Source organism: Hevea brasiliensis, chromosome 17 (assembly GCF_030052815.1).
Source record: "Hevea brasiliensis isolate MT/VB/25A 57/8 chromosome 17, ASM3005281v1, whole genome shotgun sequence".
In the NCBI taxonomy this organism is placed as follows: domain Eukaryota; kingdom Viridiplantae; phylum Streptophyta; class Magnoliopsida; order Malpighiales; family Euphorbiaceae; genus Hevea; species Hevea brasiliensis.
In genome coordinates, this window is record NC_079509.1 from 3364743 (window position 1) to 3382362 (window position 17620).

Consider the following 17620-nt stretch of genomic DNA (forward strand, 5'->3'; position numbering starts at 1 on the left):
GCGATGGAAAAACCAACGCACTAAGCATAATGCTCAGTGGTGCATAAAATAAAGGAAAAATAACTAAATAATTAAAATAATAATTCTATGTGTAATTTCATAAACTTCTAAGTCATTTACATATTTTATAAAATTTTGAGAGCAAATAAATTATTAGAATATTCTTTTTTCATTTATTTCATTTTTAATCTTATCGTTCATATCCGTAATCTCTTCTTGTAATTATTTAAATTTTAAACTCATTACTCATATCTGTGCCCAAGTAACCTATAACAAGCTATAAAGACTATATATACGGGAGTATATTAGTTAAACATCCGTATGTCTAATATGTATACATCTGTCATGTTAGGTACAAGGCCAGCGGGCAGGCATAAAGCCAGAAATAAAATCAGGTACAAGGCCAGCGGACAGACATAAAGTCATAAATAAAATCAGGCACAATAACCAACAGGAATACATAAAGCCAGTAGAACAACCATCTTAGACATATATTGTCTATCAATGATTATTCCTATGGGCAGTACTGCAATCTGTAGTCCCTAATTGGTATATCAATCGATACATGCTATATAAATAAGTCTATGTGTACTTTGGGCAAAATAGAGTTATTAAGTATTTATAATTTCATATTATGTGCTAGTTGTATTTAATAACATTTTCATATTACTTATGATGAGAAACATAAGTCCCACATGCATATTCATGTCACTTTTATGTTTAACAATTTATTTTGATTAACTTCATATCATATAACAAGTCATTTTATAAACCTTTTTCAAGGTCCAGATTTGATGTCTTAAGTTTACCTAACAAATTGATCAAGGTGTGGCTACTGTTTAGCCCTACTTCCTTCATTGAAGTTGTTCTTTTATATCTTATCTTTGTTTTCCTTTTTGATTCATTTCATTTGAAGTTTAAAACTCAAGTTATGGTCAAATAACCACAACTGGTTTATGGTCTCATTCTGGGTCTAGATTCAAGCATATTTTAGAGTAAATCTTTATCTAATTAATTGGACATGTTATAGCCACTTTTAAGCCTAATGTTCTTCATAGAAGTTGTTACCCTATGTCTTATAATTATTAAGAATTTTGAATTACAATTTTTCAAATCTTGTAGAATTAATTATAGCAAATTAACTAGCCTAGAGTCAGGTACCCTGTGTCTACAAGATTTCAGGTTCAAGTCAGTGGCTTTGACTCCCATTTTAGGGTTCTTACACTCATAATTTGAGGAAAGTTTCTAAATAAATGTTGAAGCCCTATCTCTTAGGTTTCCAGAACAGTTTAGTTCATCCCATTTAGGATTTTCTAGTGAGAGATATGCTATAAAAATTATTTTAGGGTCAAGTGGTGGTTTAGTCAAATTCTAGGTTTTGATATGCTAACTTGTTCTAGCAATTTGGCCTAGTTTCCTTAGGTTATGGGTTTTGGTCAAAACACCAATATTGTAGATTTATATATTATAAAAATTTTAGCATTAGTTTCATTACATTTGCCAATTTGTAGACCAAGTTATGATATTTTTACCAAAACTGGTCGAGTAGGCCTATGTCCAGTAATTTCTGGACAATATAGTTTTGGACAGTTTTTGTGTCCCAACTTAGACCAGCAATTTGGTTTGGTTAGGGGCATTTCTGGGCTCTGTGTTCTTCATGACAATTATAGTCCTATGTCTAAGCTTTCTAATTGTATAAAATTTAGGTCATTTTGACCAATCTAGAGGGAGTTATGAGCAAATGAACATGTACTATTCATTTAGTTATTTTTCTGGGTTTAGGGTATGGTTAGTCAAATTGGAGCAGTAATTTGGTCAAGTTTTGGACAGAATTTGGGCATGGTCTCTTCATAAAAAATGGGGCATTTTGACCCTAGTTTCATCTCCAATTGGTTTCATACCAATTGGAGCAACACAATTCAAGTTATGGTAGTTCAAACATTCTGGACCCATAGGTCCAGAATTCCTACATGAAAAATTAATACTCCCAATTCAATTTCTCCCAACTCCCAAACTTCAATTGACATCCATAGCACTTCTAATAGTTAACAATTCATCTCAACATCATCAATTTCAAGCCATACACAAAATTTCTAAATTGAGATCAAAACCCTAACTTCCATGTTCATTTTTCATGCAACTCATACCAAACTCGTACTAGATTAACATATCTATCATATATGGTAATCAATAACAATCATATACAATTTAATTCAATCAAAATTTATCAAATCCTAAACACCCCCATGGCTGCCGAAAATTAGGATTTCAAATTCCTTATCCTTTTCTTTCAATTTCATGCAATATCAACTCCTTTCCACATGCTTACAACAAGTAGAGAAGAGAGGTAAAGAAATTCTTGCACTAACCTTATGTTGACCAATTTCTTAACTTATAAATCTTCAATTTTCTCTACTTTCTTGGCAACCACTAGCTTTCTCAAGTTGTAAGATCAATTTTTTGTGAAGTAGTCTAAGGGTTTTATGGTGGAATGACATGGAAATTCAAGCTTGGAAGCTTGAAGAAACATGAAAGAAGGCTTCCATGGAGGTTCAGCCAAGGCTCCCAAAAAGAAGAAGATGAAGACCAAATGAGATAAGATGAATATAAATAAAATTGTCTTATATGTATACATGTTTTAGTTTAATTGGGCTTAAATTTTAATTATGTCATCCCTAGGTCATATTTACCTCATAATTCAATTTAATTTTTATTTCTTTCTTTTCCTTTTCTTTTCCCTTTTTCCATTACATAAATTCATGTTTTAAATTTATTTTTGCAGTTTAATCTCTCTCATTTTAATTGATATTTAAGTCAAAATTCAATGTGGGATTGAAATGACCAAAATGCCATTTATTAGGCTCATCGGGTTATTTTTTGTTTGTACCGATTAACTAATTTTGCTGAATTTTCTTTAATATTTTTAATGTCATTTAATAATCATAAATCCTTTAATTTAGTCCCGAAAATTATTTCTTAGGGTTCCTCGCGAGTCTGGGGTCAGCAACTGTCTTCACAGTCGCTTTCCCGTAAGGTTACTCATCGCTATGACTCAGGCTCGTTTAACTCATTTGCAATTCATTTCTTTTATTTTTCCTTAATTTTTCTAGGTCTTTATTCGGTTAATTTATGGCTCTTCACTCTAGTTTGAGTATAGTTACAAACATTCTAGCTGTCCGAATAAACATTAATCGTCAGAACAGTAGAATATACGGACTACCTAAAATGAGGGTGTTACAGTAAAAATTAATGGTATAACGTTTTTTCAATTAAAATTATTTGATGATTGAATTAAATTACTTTATTAATTTCCTATAATATTAAAAAGCAACCGTTGAATCTAAAACCAAAATTCAAATAGCATCAATTTTATATATATATATATATATATATATATATATATATATATATATATATATATGAGCATTTAATATTAGATTTGCATATATTTTCTTTTATCTTTTTTTATTTATTTTTAATGCTTATCTATTGATTGTCATGAAGAGTATTGTCGAAGACTCTTTTATTTTTTTAATCTTTTCAATTATTGATTTTATGACTAATGTTATATTTAAAATATATATGTTAATTAATTTTTTTTTATAAAAAATGAATCATAAAAATGATAAAAGATGTAATTTTATTAAAAATTTAAATTCGATATATAAAGATTAAAAATAAAATATTAAATGAAAATATTATTGTTATATGTTATAAAATTTAATAATTAAATTTAAAAATATTTAAAATGATTTTAATAAAAAGTTAAATATTAAATTTAAATTAAATTTAAAAAATTCATTTTTATTAAATTTATGCATATTATAAACATTTAGTTTTTTTCATTTATAACCAACGATATTTTATTAAACCAAATAAAAGCAAGATACATCATTACTGAAGCAAAGACATGTCAAGGGCAAGAACAACAGAAATAGCATTAAAATATCTTCAATCCAAACATATTCTTGCTTCGCATAAGAGAAATCATCCAACTCAGCTAAAGCAGGGGCAACAAAGTTGCCAGATCTTTTAGTGAATGACCAAGAACAATGGTTCAACAGATGAGACCATTCAATGCAATCTTGAATCACATACCCAAGGGGACTGTGAGGAGTCTCCTTAGCTTGTAATAGCCCAATAAGATGCTGACAATTTGATTCTGCAATTATATGAGGAAAACTCAATTCCACCACCAATCTTAGGCCAAAAGCTATGGCCAAAGCCTCAGAGATATCTGATATCCATGAGCCAAAAATGCATTTGATGGCAGAAGCTAAAACATTACCAATTTCATCTCTAAAAACAACCCCCAGTTGAACCAGACCTGAAGAAGACATTACAACATCCATATTCAAATTGAAGAAATCTAGAGGAGGAGGGCACTATCTGTCAGCTAGAAACCTTTGGGATGGAAGAGTAGTAGCTATGCACTGGGTAGCAGTTTGGTAAAATTTAGCTACAAGAACATCAGCACAATAAATAATAGCATGAGGGGACCATTGAAGATTATCAAAAAATAACTTATTTCTAAACCTCCAAATGTAGTAACATAAACATGCAATGCGAAGCAATAAATGAGCATCAGGTTTGGCCAAGAGACCCAATCACCAGAGCTTGAATGAGTGTCCATCAACATCAGACACCCAATGCAGACCAGTATGTTGCCAAATAGGTTTAACCTGAGAGCAATCCCGACAGAGGTGAATAATTATTTCTTCCTCGATGCAGAGAAGACAATTGGGAACAACAGATGGTAAGTGACCACTTAGGAAGCTTTGCGAAGGCAAAATATTTAGTGCTACATGCCAAACAAAGTTGATGACCTTTGGCGGACCAGGCATTTTTCAAATGGAATTCCATATGTGGTTAGCAGTGGAGGAAGAAGATGAAGGAGCAAAAGCATGAAAATTATTAGATTAGAACATTGAATTCAATAAATTTTCTTTTAGGGTCTCATGCATCATGCAATATTCAATTTTTTACCTATTGATTTCAATGTTCAATTGCATATTAAAACACTTTTAATATATATTTGGATCTACATTTGCCATTTAAGATTTTAGAATTAATAAATTAATTCATTAGAACCCTAGATTAATTCAATAACATGTGCAATAACCTTTTGATGCACTGTAGATGTGTTTGGTACCTTTGAGAAGCACTTAGGACTCCAAATGTTATCCGTCTAGTTTGTCCACACTAAGATCACCAATCACAGACCCTTAAACAGCTTCTAAAGCCTTACCAACCAATTAGAAAATAGGGATTTGCCTTTAGAGAGGTTGTAGATGTATACAGGATACTAGAAATGTTTTTTAGCAATTTTAATTCAAGAGAATATGGGCAATTCTCTTTGAATTGATGAAAGAAGAAGAAGAAGAGAGAGGAGAGCCTCTTTGGGTGGCGGCACATTGAGAGAATAATCATATTGTTATGTTATTCTTTCATAACATCACATTATATAATTAGGTCATCACTTAAAACCCTTGTCACATTTTATCTTCTGATTGGCTCAGAATTTTAATTGACTTAATCACATTAACCCAAGTGTCAAAGCTAGGTTTAATCTTGACTTTGATCATCTTGCATGATAGGAAGACAAATGACAAACCATGATGCCATATGCCATCATCTCGTGGTGCCACATGTCACCATGTGAAATGACAAAATTACCCTTGTGTTGTAATTTTGAGTTCTCAACTCAAAATAATTATTTCTCTTCTTCTAATCAATTTATATCAAATATAAATTAATTAATTAATCTCTATTAATTAATTTCTCATAATTAAATTCATATTTAAACACTTTAAATATAAATTTAACTTATACTATACATCCAATAACCTAGATTTGGTTTCAAGCCATGCTAAGGACTTTACAACCTAAATGCAAACCAAGCCTATTTAATTAATCAATTAAACTCTTTAACTAATTAATTAAATCACATTTAACTTGGTGATTACTTATGTATGTGTGTGACTCATTAGGCTAATCACTAATTGGCAATGAGATATGATATTAACTCTTAATATCATTAGAACTCTTTCTTACCATAAATGATTTCTCTAAGTTATTTTAGGCATCTCATGACCATGGTTAATACCTAGCATAGCATGCCATGGCCACCCAATTAGTAATAAGAAATACCTTAAATGAATCTTTTATCATATGTTACCATGCACTAGAATCTCTCTGTTACAAAATCCCAATTCGAGCTAGAGTCATTGTTTATGTCAAACCCCATTTGCTATGAATATTATGTTCTCTTTTAATTCTAATTCCTGATTAAAAAGATTTTCTCATCAGAAATTCTTTTCTGATTAAATCTGTCTGTTTTGACCAGGAACTTGAAACATCAAGAACAATTAAATGAACATAGGATTTTATCCCTATTTACTTAGGGTAACAGATTCCATCTTGATCAACACTTACCTCCATATATAACTAGTAGGAGCCAACACATGCCCATATACCCATACACAGTACAAGCATGAAAGCAGTATAAAACTCAAACCAACCTATATACAAGATAACTGTATTATATCAGGTCTAAAGATTATATGCACTGATATAATTTATGATAATGCATTAACAAGAGTAAACACCATGTGCTTGTCATAAGTATTACTGGTTCGACCTACTTATTATGTATAAGTGTCTATTATGTTTGTTATATGACATGAGATTCACAATTTTATCTTATTTATATCTCATATAAATACCTTGGAAACAAACATGAATATAATATTTCCGGATAAGTCATGTCCTGTGTGAAGTATCCTCGATTGTGAACCAATTTATGATACTTTATGCTAGAAATACTGTCACTCATATTCTTAACAACTTAAGAATAGAATTTCTAACAAAAGATCAATGGACCTTTTCTATTACACATAAATATATTATGTAAACGGAAAAGTGAAATTGACTTTTTATTAATAAAACATGTACAAGATACATACTAAATGATATGCTCTAGGGCATACTACTAACAATCTCCCACTAGCACTAGAGCCATTCATTACAATACCTTAGACCCATCTTTTCAAAATGTTAGTCTAACCGAGCTTGTGACATAGGCTTAGTGAATGGATCAGTTAAATTTTCAGTTGATGCTATTTTCTGTATGGCTACATCGCCTCGCCCAACTATCTCTTTGATAATATAATAGCGCCTTTCTATGTGTTTGGATTTCTGATCAAACCGGGGTTCCTTATATCCAAATAGCTTCTTTTACAGTATCTGATGCAGCAATATACTCGGCCTCTGTAGTGGAATCAGCAGTCGTACTCTGTTTGAAACTCTTCTAACTGACTGCACCTCCATTACAAATGAACACAAACCCAGAGGTAGACTTTCTATCATCGATATCTAATTAAAAATCAGAATCAGTATAACCATCTAATTGCAAGTCACCACCTCCATATATCAAAAATAAATCTTTAGTTCTTCTCAAGCACTTAAGGATATTCTTGACAGCTATCCAGTGTTCCAAACTTGGATTGGATTGATACATGCTAGTCAAACTAACAGCATATGCTATATCCGGCCTAGTACACAATATTTCATACATCAAACTTCTAATAGCCGAAGTATATGGAATCCTGACCATTTTATCTCTTTCTTCAGGTGTCTTTAGAGACATCTCTTTAGAAAGGTGGACATCATGTCTCACTGGTAACAATCCTCTCATGGAATTAAGCATGTTAAACCTCTTTAACACATTTTCCAAGTATAGACTTTGGGATAAACTAATTATTCTTTTCGTTCTATCTCTATAGATGTGAATCCCAAGAATATAGGTTACCTCTCCTAAGTCTTTCATGGAGAATGTATTTGATAACCATACCTTTACATCTGTCAAGATACCTGTGTCATTACCCATCAATAAAATGTCATCCACATATAATACAAGGAAAGTGACAGCACTATCACTAACCTTCTTATATAGACATGGCTCAACCTCATTTTTTATAAAACCAAATGACTTAATGGCTTCATCAAAATGGATGTTTTAACTCCTCGAAGTTTATTTCAACCCATAAATGGATCGCTTTAGCTTGCATACTTTGGAACCATCTTGGGATTCAAAACCCCTAGGTTGTTCTACGAAAATGTTTTCGTCAATGTATCCATTGAGAAAAGATGTCTTGACATCCATCTACCAAACCTCATAATCATAGTATGCAACTATTGCTAATAGAATCATAATTGATTTAAGCATGGCAACAGGTGAGAAAGTCTCCTCATAGTCGATTCCTTGCCTTTAGCGAAACCCTTTTGCTATTAGCCTTGCTTTATAGGTCTCTACTTTTCCATCAGAACCAATTTTCTTCTTGAAAATCCATTTGTTCCCTATAGGTATAATACCTTCAGGTGGGTCAACAAGATCCCAAACTTGATTCTTATACATGGAATCAATCTCGAATTTCATAGCATCAATCCATTTTGAAGAGTCTATATCTGATATAGCTTCTTCATAGGTAAGTGGATCATCTCTATGATCTACTTCTTCATGAGTAAACAACTCTTGTTCTTTTTCACGAAGAAAACCATATCTCACTGGTGGGGGAGATATCCTGGTTGATCTGTGAAGAACAGCTGTAGATATTTCATCAATAGGTGTAGGTTGACTAGATGGATCTATATCCATCTGATCTGTTGGTTGGTCAGAATTCTCTAATTCTATTTTCCTTCCTTTGCCTCATTCTTGAACAAACTATTGTTCAAGAAATGTGGCATCTCTACTTACCATAACCTTTTGTGATGTAGGCAAATAAAAATAATATCCAAAACTCTCTTTTGGATATACAACAAATTGACCTTTTTCTGATCTGATTTCCAATTTATCAGTGTTCAGTTTTTGATATAAGCTGGACAACCCCAAATCTTAACATGTTTAAGACTTGGTTTTCTTCCATGCCATATCTCATAAGACGTGAAAGATACTGATTTTGATGGAATCCTATTCAGAATATGCAAAGCTGATTTTAATGCAAATCCCCAAAAAGAGATTGGCATATCAGTATAGCTCATCATACTATGTACCATATCTAATAGGGTACGATTTCTCCTTTCAGATACACCATTCAGCTGTAGTGTTCCTAGAGGAGTCAGCTGAGAAACAATGCCATGCTCTTTTAAGTATTCATCAAATTCAGTACTCAAGTATTCACCTCCACGATCTGATCGAAGAGCTTTAATACTTTTTCCTGTTTGATTTTCTACTTCAGATTTAAATTCTTTGAACTTTTCAAAGGATTCATGTTTGTATTTCATCAAATACAAATACCCAAACCTTGATTTATCATCAGCAAAGGTAATAAAGTAATGAAAGCCATCTCTAACCATTTCTTTAAATGGACTACATACATCACTATGTATTAGCTCTAAAATATTTTCAGCTCTTAGTCCTTGTCCAACAAAGGGTGATCTAGTCATTTTTCCCTGAAGGTAGATTCATAAGTTAGAATAGGCTCAGAACCCAATGAGGATAAAATTCCTATTTTCTCCAGTTTTGCAATCCTATCTTCTGCATTATGACCTAATCTTAAGTGTCAAATATGTTTTGAACTTGAGTTGATTTTTACCATGGCATTACATTCATTTAGATTGCTTGCATTAGATTTGTATTTAACATTATTATCTAAATAATAAAGTCTATCATGCATATAACCCAAACCAACATATTTATTTCCAAAATAAATATTGTAAACATCATTTATGAACTAAAATTCATAATCATCTCTAGTCAAACTAGATATAGAAATAATATTCTTAAAAGCATCAGGTACATGCAAAACCTTATTTAAATACAAAACATGTCCATATATGTATAAAGATTTAGATCCTATGGCTAAAACTTCAATATTTGAGCCATTGCCTATCCGGAGTCTAACATCTTGAGCATGCAAGCTGCTACTGTTTGCTATACTCTGGGCAGTTCCTATTTCAGTACCCATCCTTCTGGCAGTGGAAACACTTTCCCTTACCTTTGTCAGCTTTGGTCTTTGTTTTTTATTTAGCTATCTTCTTGGAAGGTCTAGGAACCTGAGGTTTCCTTTTCTTATTGCCCTTCTTCTTGTTGGACTTTCCAGCAGAAGAAGATGCAATCAAAGCTACCTCTTGTCCTTCATTACCCGGCATATTCTTTTGGGCAATAACAAACATGTTAAGTAAACCAGCCAAGGTATATTCCTGCTTAGTTATATAGAAATTGTCACAAAATTCCTAAATGACTCAGGAAGAGACTGAATGATCAAATCCATCTGTAGTTAGAAATCCATGTAAAAGTCAAGATGTTCCAACTGTTCAATCAGCCAAATCATCTTGTGAACATGATCCCCAACATTCTGTCCCTTAGACATCCTCATGCGAAATAACAGCCTAGATATCTCATACCTGGCATTCCTGCTATGTTCACCATACAACTCTTGTAGGTGAAGGATGATATCACTTGCATATTGCATGTTCTCATGTTACTTCTGTAACTCATTATTCATAAAAGTAAGCATATAACACTTGGCTCTCATATCATGCTCCTTCTACTTGTCCAAAGTATCATGTTCCTCTTGAGTGGCCTCTGGAGGTAAGGGACCAGGAACATTTGAGTCTAAAACATATCTTATATGTTCAAGGTTCATGACAAGTTTCAAATTTATAAGCCAATCAGAAAGATTAGGTCCTGTCAACCTATTGTGATCAAGTATGCTCGCAAGGATATTGGATGGTGGTGGTTGTGGTGTGCTCATTATTATCAAAAAATTAACTGCAAAAAATAACTAGATTAATTAGTAAATGTATCATGTATTTAACTAAAATGATTATGATCTTTTAATCAAATTAGTCTTCCCACTAACTTAGCGAATCCTACACTTCAAAAGTAGAAAACGGAAATCCTAGTTGGATGGATTTCTAGTGGGTGATTGAATTATTATAGTCTTATTGATCATCCTCAGGCACATCCATTATTGGAATTACAATAAACTGTAAGTGAGCAACTCCTAGCCCATCACATCTCATGTGAGGTTCAATCCTTTTACCTAGCCCCTAATGCTCAAAAATCTTAGACACATCTATTATTGATTTATCTTGCATTAGTTAAGTTGATCCCATTGAGCCAGTAAATATGCAAATAATTTTAATATCCTCAGGCACATCCATTAGTAGCCACTAAACCATTTACATATTTACAACATCTCATGCTTAACAATTATTCTTAAGAAAATCTCTTAAATTAATTGCATCATATGCAAGTATTTAAAATTTATTAAAATAATTGCCTCAATGGATGGTCCATGATATAATTAACTTTAATTATACCATTTTCAACTTAATTATTTGTTTTGAAGATTTTATGGTCGGCCTAATTACTATTATGATCTTACTTTGCATATTATCCAATAAACATGCATATATCATACACTTGCATACATTCCCATACATCTCATGCATACGTGGATAAACAATAAATATGGTATGATCATGGACTTTCTAAGGGATTCAATTCTGAGCCACCAAGAATTGAATCATGGCATTCCTAGGTGCATTTCATTCATTCATATTACAAAAGTTGCTGAAGGAGTACATAATCAACACTTGATCTTAAATTCCTCCCACTGGTCCCACCAATACTCTTGACCTCCTTGATCTTCTTGTAATCCATTACATTGTAATCCTTGGTATACTAAGGCGAATTTACAAGAACCAAATAAATGAAATTACAACCCAAAAATATTACAATCTTTATAATACATGCCACTAAAATAAATTAATTAATTTACAACCCAAAGAAACATAAAAAAAAAAATCAAATCACATTGGTTTTTTATTGTCCATGATCATCCATCATGCATATCACTATTTAACAATTAAATAAAACATATATACTAAAATTAAATTGAATATCTCATATTCAACTTAAAAATCCAAGTTTGAATTTCATTCAAACAAATTTAAAAATTCAAATTTGAATCACATTCAAATAAATTTAAAAATTCAGATTTGAATCGCATTCAAACAAATTTAATTGTGTGATTATAATTCTAATTAAACAATTTAATTAGACATAAACATAATTATGGGCATCAAACATATAACAATTGCACAATTGAAGTCCATACCATGCGCACCATTGAAGTGCTCTTGAATCCGCCACCTATGGTGACTCCACCATGTGTGCCGCCACACATGGATATCCAACCAGCAATGAATCAATCATCTTATGATCAAATCACACAATTAAATCATATATTAAACAATCTAAATGGCAAATATAGTGACTCTGATACTATTTGAATGAGCAGAAGCATGAAAATTATTAGATTAGAACATTGAATTCAAAAAATTTTCTTCTAGGGTCTCATGCATCATGCAAGATTTAATTTTTATCTATTGATTTCAATGTTCAATTGCATATTAAAACACTTTTAATATATATTTGGATCTACATTTGTCATTTAAGATTTTAGAATTAACAAATTAATTCATTAGAACCCTAGATTAATTTAAGAATATGTGCACTAACCTTTTGGTGCACTGTAGATGTGTTTGGTACCTTTGGGAAGCACCTAGGACCCCAAATGTTGTTCCTCTAGTTTGTCCACACCAAGATCACCAATGGCAGCCCCTTGAACAGCTTCTAAAGCCTTGCCAACCAATTAGAAAATAGGGATTTGCCTTTAGAGAGGTTGCAGATGTATACAGGACACTAGAAATGATTTCTAGTAATTTTAATTCAAGAGAATATGGGCAATTCTCTTTGAATTATGAAAGAAGAAGAAGAAGAGAGAGGAGAGCCTCTTTGGGTGGTGGCACCTTGAGAGAATAATCAGATTGTTATGTTATTCTTTCATAACTTCACATTATATAATTAGGTCATTACTTGAAACCCTTGCTACATTTCATCTTCTAATTGGCTCAAAATTTTAATTGACCTAATCACATTAAGCCAAGTGTCAAAGCTAGGTTTAATCTTGACTTTGATCATCTTGCATGATAGGAAGACAAATGATATATCATGATGCCATGTGTCACCATCTCATGGTGCCACATGTCACCCTGTGAAATGATCAAATTATCCTTGTGTTGTAATTTTGAGTTTTCAACCCAAAATTATTATTTCTCCTCCTCTAATCAATTTATATCAAATATAAATTAATTAATTAATCTCTATTAATTAATTTCTCATAATTAAATTCATATTTAAACACTTTAAATATAAATTTAATTTATACTATACATCCAATAACTTAGATTTGGTTTCAAGCCATGCTAAGGACTTTACAATTTAATTGCAAACCAAACCTATTTAATTAATCAATTAAACTCTTTAACTAGTTAATTAAATTATATTTGACTTGGTGATTACTTGTGTATGTGTGTGACTCACTAGGCTCATCACTAATTAGCAATGAGATATGATATTAACTCTTAATATCATCAGAACTCTTTCTTACCATAAATGATTTCTCTAAGTCATTTTAGGCATCTCATAGACCATGGTTAACACCTAGCATAGTATGCCATGGCCACCCAATCAGTAATAAGAAATACCTTAAATGAACTTTTTATCATATATTACCATGCACTAGAATCTTTCTGTTACAAAATCCCAATTCGAGCTGGAGTCATGGTTTATGTCAAACCCTATTTGCTATGAATATTATGTTCTCTTTTAATTCTAATTCTTGATTAAAAAGATTTTCTCATCAGAAACTCTTTTCTGATTAAATCTGTCTGTCCTGGCCAGGAACTTGAAACATCAAGAATAATTAAATTAATATAGGATTTTATCCCTATTTACTTAGGATAACAAATTCCATCTTGATCAACACCTACCTCCATATATAACTAGTAGGAGCCAACACATGTCCATATACCCATACACAGTACAAGTATGAAAGCAGTATCAAACTCAAACTACCTATATACAAGATAACTGTGTTATCTCAGGTCTAAAGATTATATGCACTGATATGATTTATGACAATGCATTGACAAGAGTAAACTCCATGTGCTTGTCATAAGTGTCACTGGTTCCTCCTACTGATTATGTGTAAGTGCCTATCATGTTTGTTATATGGCATGAGACTCACAATTCCATCTTATTTATATCTCATATAAATACCTTGGAAACAAATATGAATACAATCTTTCTGGATAAGTCATGTCCTGTGTGAAGTATCCTCGATTGTGAATCAATTTATGATACTTTGTGCTATAAATATTGTCACTCATATTCTTAACAACTTAAGAATATAATTTCTACCAAAATATCAATGGACCTTTTCTATTATACATAAATATATTATGTAAACGGAAAAGTGAAATTGTCTTTTTATTAATAAAATATGTACAAGATACATACTAAATGATATGCTCTAGAGTATACTACTAACAAAAGATGCAACAAGAGATAGATGATCGGATTGGAGCTGAAAGGCAATGCGGTATCCACTACGAACAAAGTAGAGTCCAGATTTCTCAAAATGCCAAAGCAGAAAATTTGGTCGATTGAAAGAACTCAATAGAATTAATCGAATGCGCTCAACATCAATTGGGAGGAAGACCGACTTAAGTAAATCCTAATTCCAAGACCGAGATTGTTGGTCAATTAAGAGAGAAACTGTGGCATTTGCAGGCAATATAGTTGGGGGAGAGATGATACTAAAAGAAGTTGATTATGGAATCCATGGATCATGCCAGATTTGAGTAGACTCTCCATTGTCAATATGCCACCGAATACCCTTTAATAAAATCTCTCGACCATGTAATATGGTCCTCCAAGTAAAGCTAGGAATTGAACCAACAGAGGCGTGAAGAAAAGTACTTTGTGGGTAATAATGAGCCTTTAATACTCTAGCAAGCAAGGAAGTTGGAAATTGAATAAGCCTTAGTTAAGAGAGCTTTGTTGAAGCATTGGAAATCTCTACACCCCAAACTGCCTTGATATTTTGGAAGATATAATTTCTGCCATGCACATAAGTGCATTCGCTTTTTAAGTCTACGCTGACCCCACCAGAAATGGCTAATCTTTTCACTATTAAATTAATCTTTATCAATGTTAAGCAAACTTCATTTCATAAAAGATAGCTATGTAATAAATTCTATTAATATATTTTATTTATAAAATAATTTATTAAATTAATTAGTTTAATTAATCGAATGTTTTCGTTAATTGTACTATTAGATTAATTTGAAACCAAATAAATTAAAATATCAACTTAATGATGCGGTGCAAAAAAACTATAATATTTATAGATAAACCTTCATCTTTATATTTATTTATATAATTTAATATTTCAATATTAATAAAAGAACAATGCATCTCATATTTATAATATTTAAATTATTTTTCGGTGAGATATAAAATTTAAATTATTTTTTAAAACATGAAGAATAAATCTCATACACATATCAAGAAAAATAATAATGTGCTTCAAAAGGAGAAATTATATATTAATAAAGTTGTTGTTTCATGTGCAGGTTTCTACATGAAAGTAAATCTTATAAATAAAAAAATGGATCCTAAAAGAAATAACTACTAAGTCATTCTTTTTTTTTTCTAATAATTAGTAGTTTATCATTTCACATATAAAACCTGTATAGAATCACCAAATTATTATACAATTACTCCTTCTGAAGCTTTGAATAATGAGAAAAATATTATTTTTTCTATTCATTTTTATTTGTTATTTTTTAGAAATTGATTTGTTCAAAATTATTTGTTGTTTTTAAGAAGATTAAGAAGTCTTTTTTTTTTTTTCAATTTTACTCTTACATCTATTAACACTAGGGTCTATTGGAATAGGTTAAGAAAATAGTAAGTAATAAAAAGATAAGAAAATGTAATGATGGGGAATGACAAGAAGAGTTATAATAAAAAAAACTTCATATTTAAAAATGGGTGAATTAATGAAAAGATAAAAAAATGATAAATTTAAGGAGTATATAAATAAAAATAATTATAATCTTTATAATTCTCTCCTTACACCCAATGATAAAGCTTACCTTTACTTACCCTCCCTTTTCATTAATTCACCACATAACTCACTTTACCCCTTCTTATTTTTATTTACCCTTTCATCTTTATCTAAACAAACCCCAATTGTTTTTATAATTTTTTAAAACTCATTTTATCTGTAACACCCCAAATTTTATTATTTATGAGTATTTTTGATATTTTAATTTTATTTAAATTTTAGGAATTTTTTTGAGATTTTTCGGATTTTAAAAATCGGGTTCGATTTTCTGAAAATATAAACTTTGATGATTTTTAAAAATTAATTTAAAGACCACGTGGCAAAACTAAAAATATATTTGGAGTCTACGTATTTTTCTGAGTTTTACGGAATTTTTCGAATTTTTGACCTCGCTTTTCCCCGAGGCGCAGTAAAAATTCAAAATTTTGTATTTCGAATCGAACCGGACCGGATCGGACCGGTCGAATCGAACCGGCTCCCTTTCCTTTTTCTTCTCCGCGTCGTCCCTCTCTCTTTTCTCTTTCTTTTCTCTCTCCTCCTCCTCGCTGCCGCTCCATTTCTCGGCCAACCGGCCGATCCGCCACCGATTGACCGGGTCTTGTGTCTAAAATCATCTACTCGGAGAGCTTTCCATAGACACCAAGAACGCCAAATCCATCGAGCGGTTTGTCCGATTTTTGCTCGGGAAGATTTTAGCCCATTTCGACTTTTGGGCTAGATTTCTCAAAACCGTGAATCCCACGAGGAAACCGAGGCCACCAAAGACGCTCCATTCGCCGAGAGCTTCGCAACGACATAAATTTCGAATTTTTCCGACACCGTTTTTCGATGGGTCCCACGGAACTTCGCAGTGTAATTTCGAGCATTAAATGAGCTTAGAAAATTCTGAAAAATTTATGTGCTAACCCCCGTGTTATGGGCTTCGTGTAGGTATCCTCGATTCGCGGAAATTCGGCGATTGACCGGTTCGCAAATTTCGCCGCATGCACTGCGTGACCGAAAAGTCTCCGAATTGGGCCGAGGTTTTGGCTAGCCCCCCATTGTCAGACGTCCCGAGCGCGTCCCCGAAGTCGGAATCGGCAAAGGTAAACCCGAACCTAGTTTTTACGTAATTTTCTAGTGCTTAAATAGGATTAAAAATCCATAAAATATTCATGGTAGCTTAGAAAATTACGATTCTTTTTGCAATAGCTTAGTAATATTGCTAAGGACATGGGCAAAGTTTTATAATTTTTAGAGCTTGTTTGGGCGCTTTTGCAAAAATGATCAAAAATAATGACAAAATAGAAATTATGAGTATTGTGATGGATGATTGATTTGATGGGCCCAGAGGGGCCGTGTGATATGATTGAACTGTTGATGTATGGATTGTGAGTATAGAAGTGCTTTTAGCCCTTTTGCAGTTGGGTAGGTCTTAGGTATAGGGAGACTCACGGATTTTCTGCACGACTTAGGACGTAATTGGTCTTTTTCTTTATTTGTATTGAGTCGATTGTATTAAATAAATGTAATATGATTGTCGTGAGCCGATGCCTTTCTTCCTCCGCCCAGCCGCCACAGTAATTTGTCGTCAAGTCTGTGAGTAAAATATTAATTTTAATTATAATTTCGATATTATTATATGTTCAGCATGC

General features: G+C 32.0%; 1 protein-coding gene across 1 annotated transcript; it reads right to left on the reverse strand.

Moving 5' to 3' along the window:
* Positions 1-3866: 3866 nt before the first annotated feature.
* On the reverse strand, positions 3867-4352 carry LOC131175481 (uncharacterized). Its single transcript, XM_058139895.1, has one exon. It carries the CDS (start codon positions 4350-4352, stop codon positions 3867-3869), a length of 486 nt encoding a protein of 161 aa, XP_057995878.1.
* Positions 4353-17620: the final 13268 nt, after the last annotated feature.

Excerpts from the sequence above, each read along its gene's own strand:
- LOC131175481 (XM_058139895.1), bottom strand. The coding sequence starts at position 4,352 with ATGGATGTTGTAATGTCTTCTTCAGGTCTGGTTCAACTGGGGGTTGTT.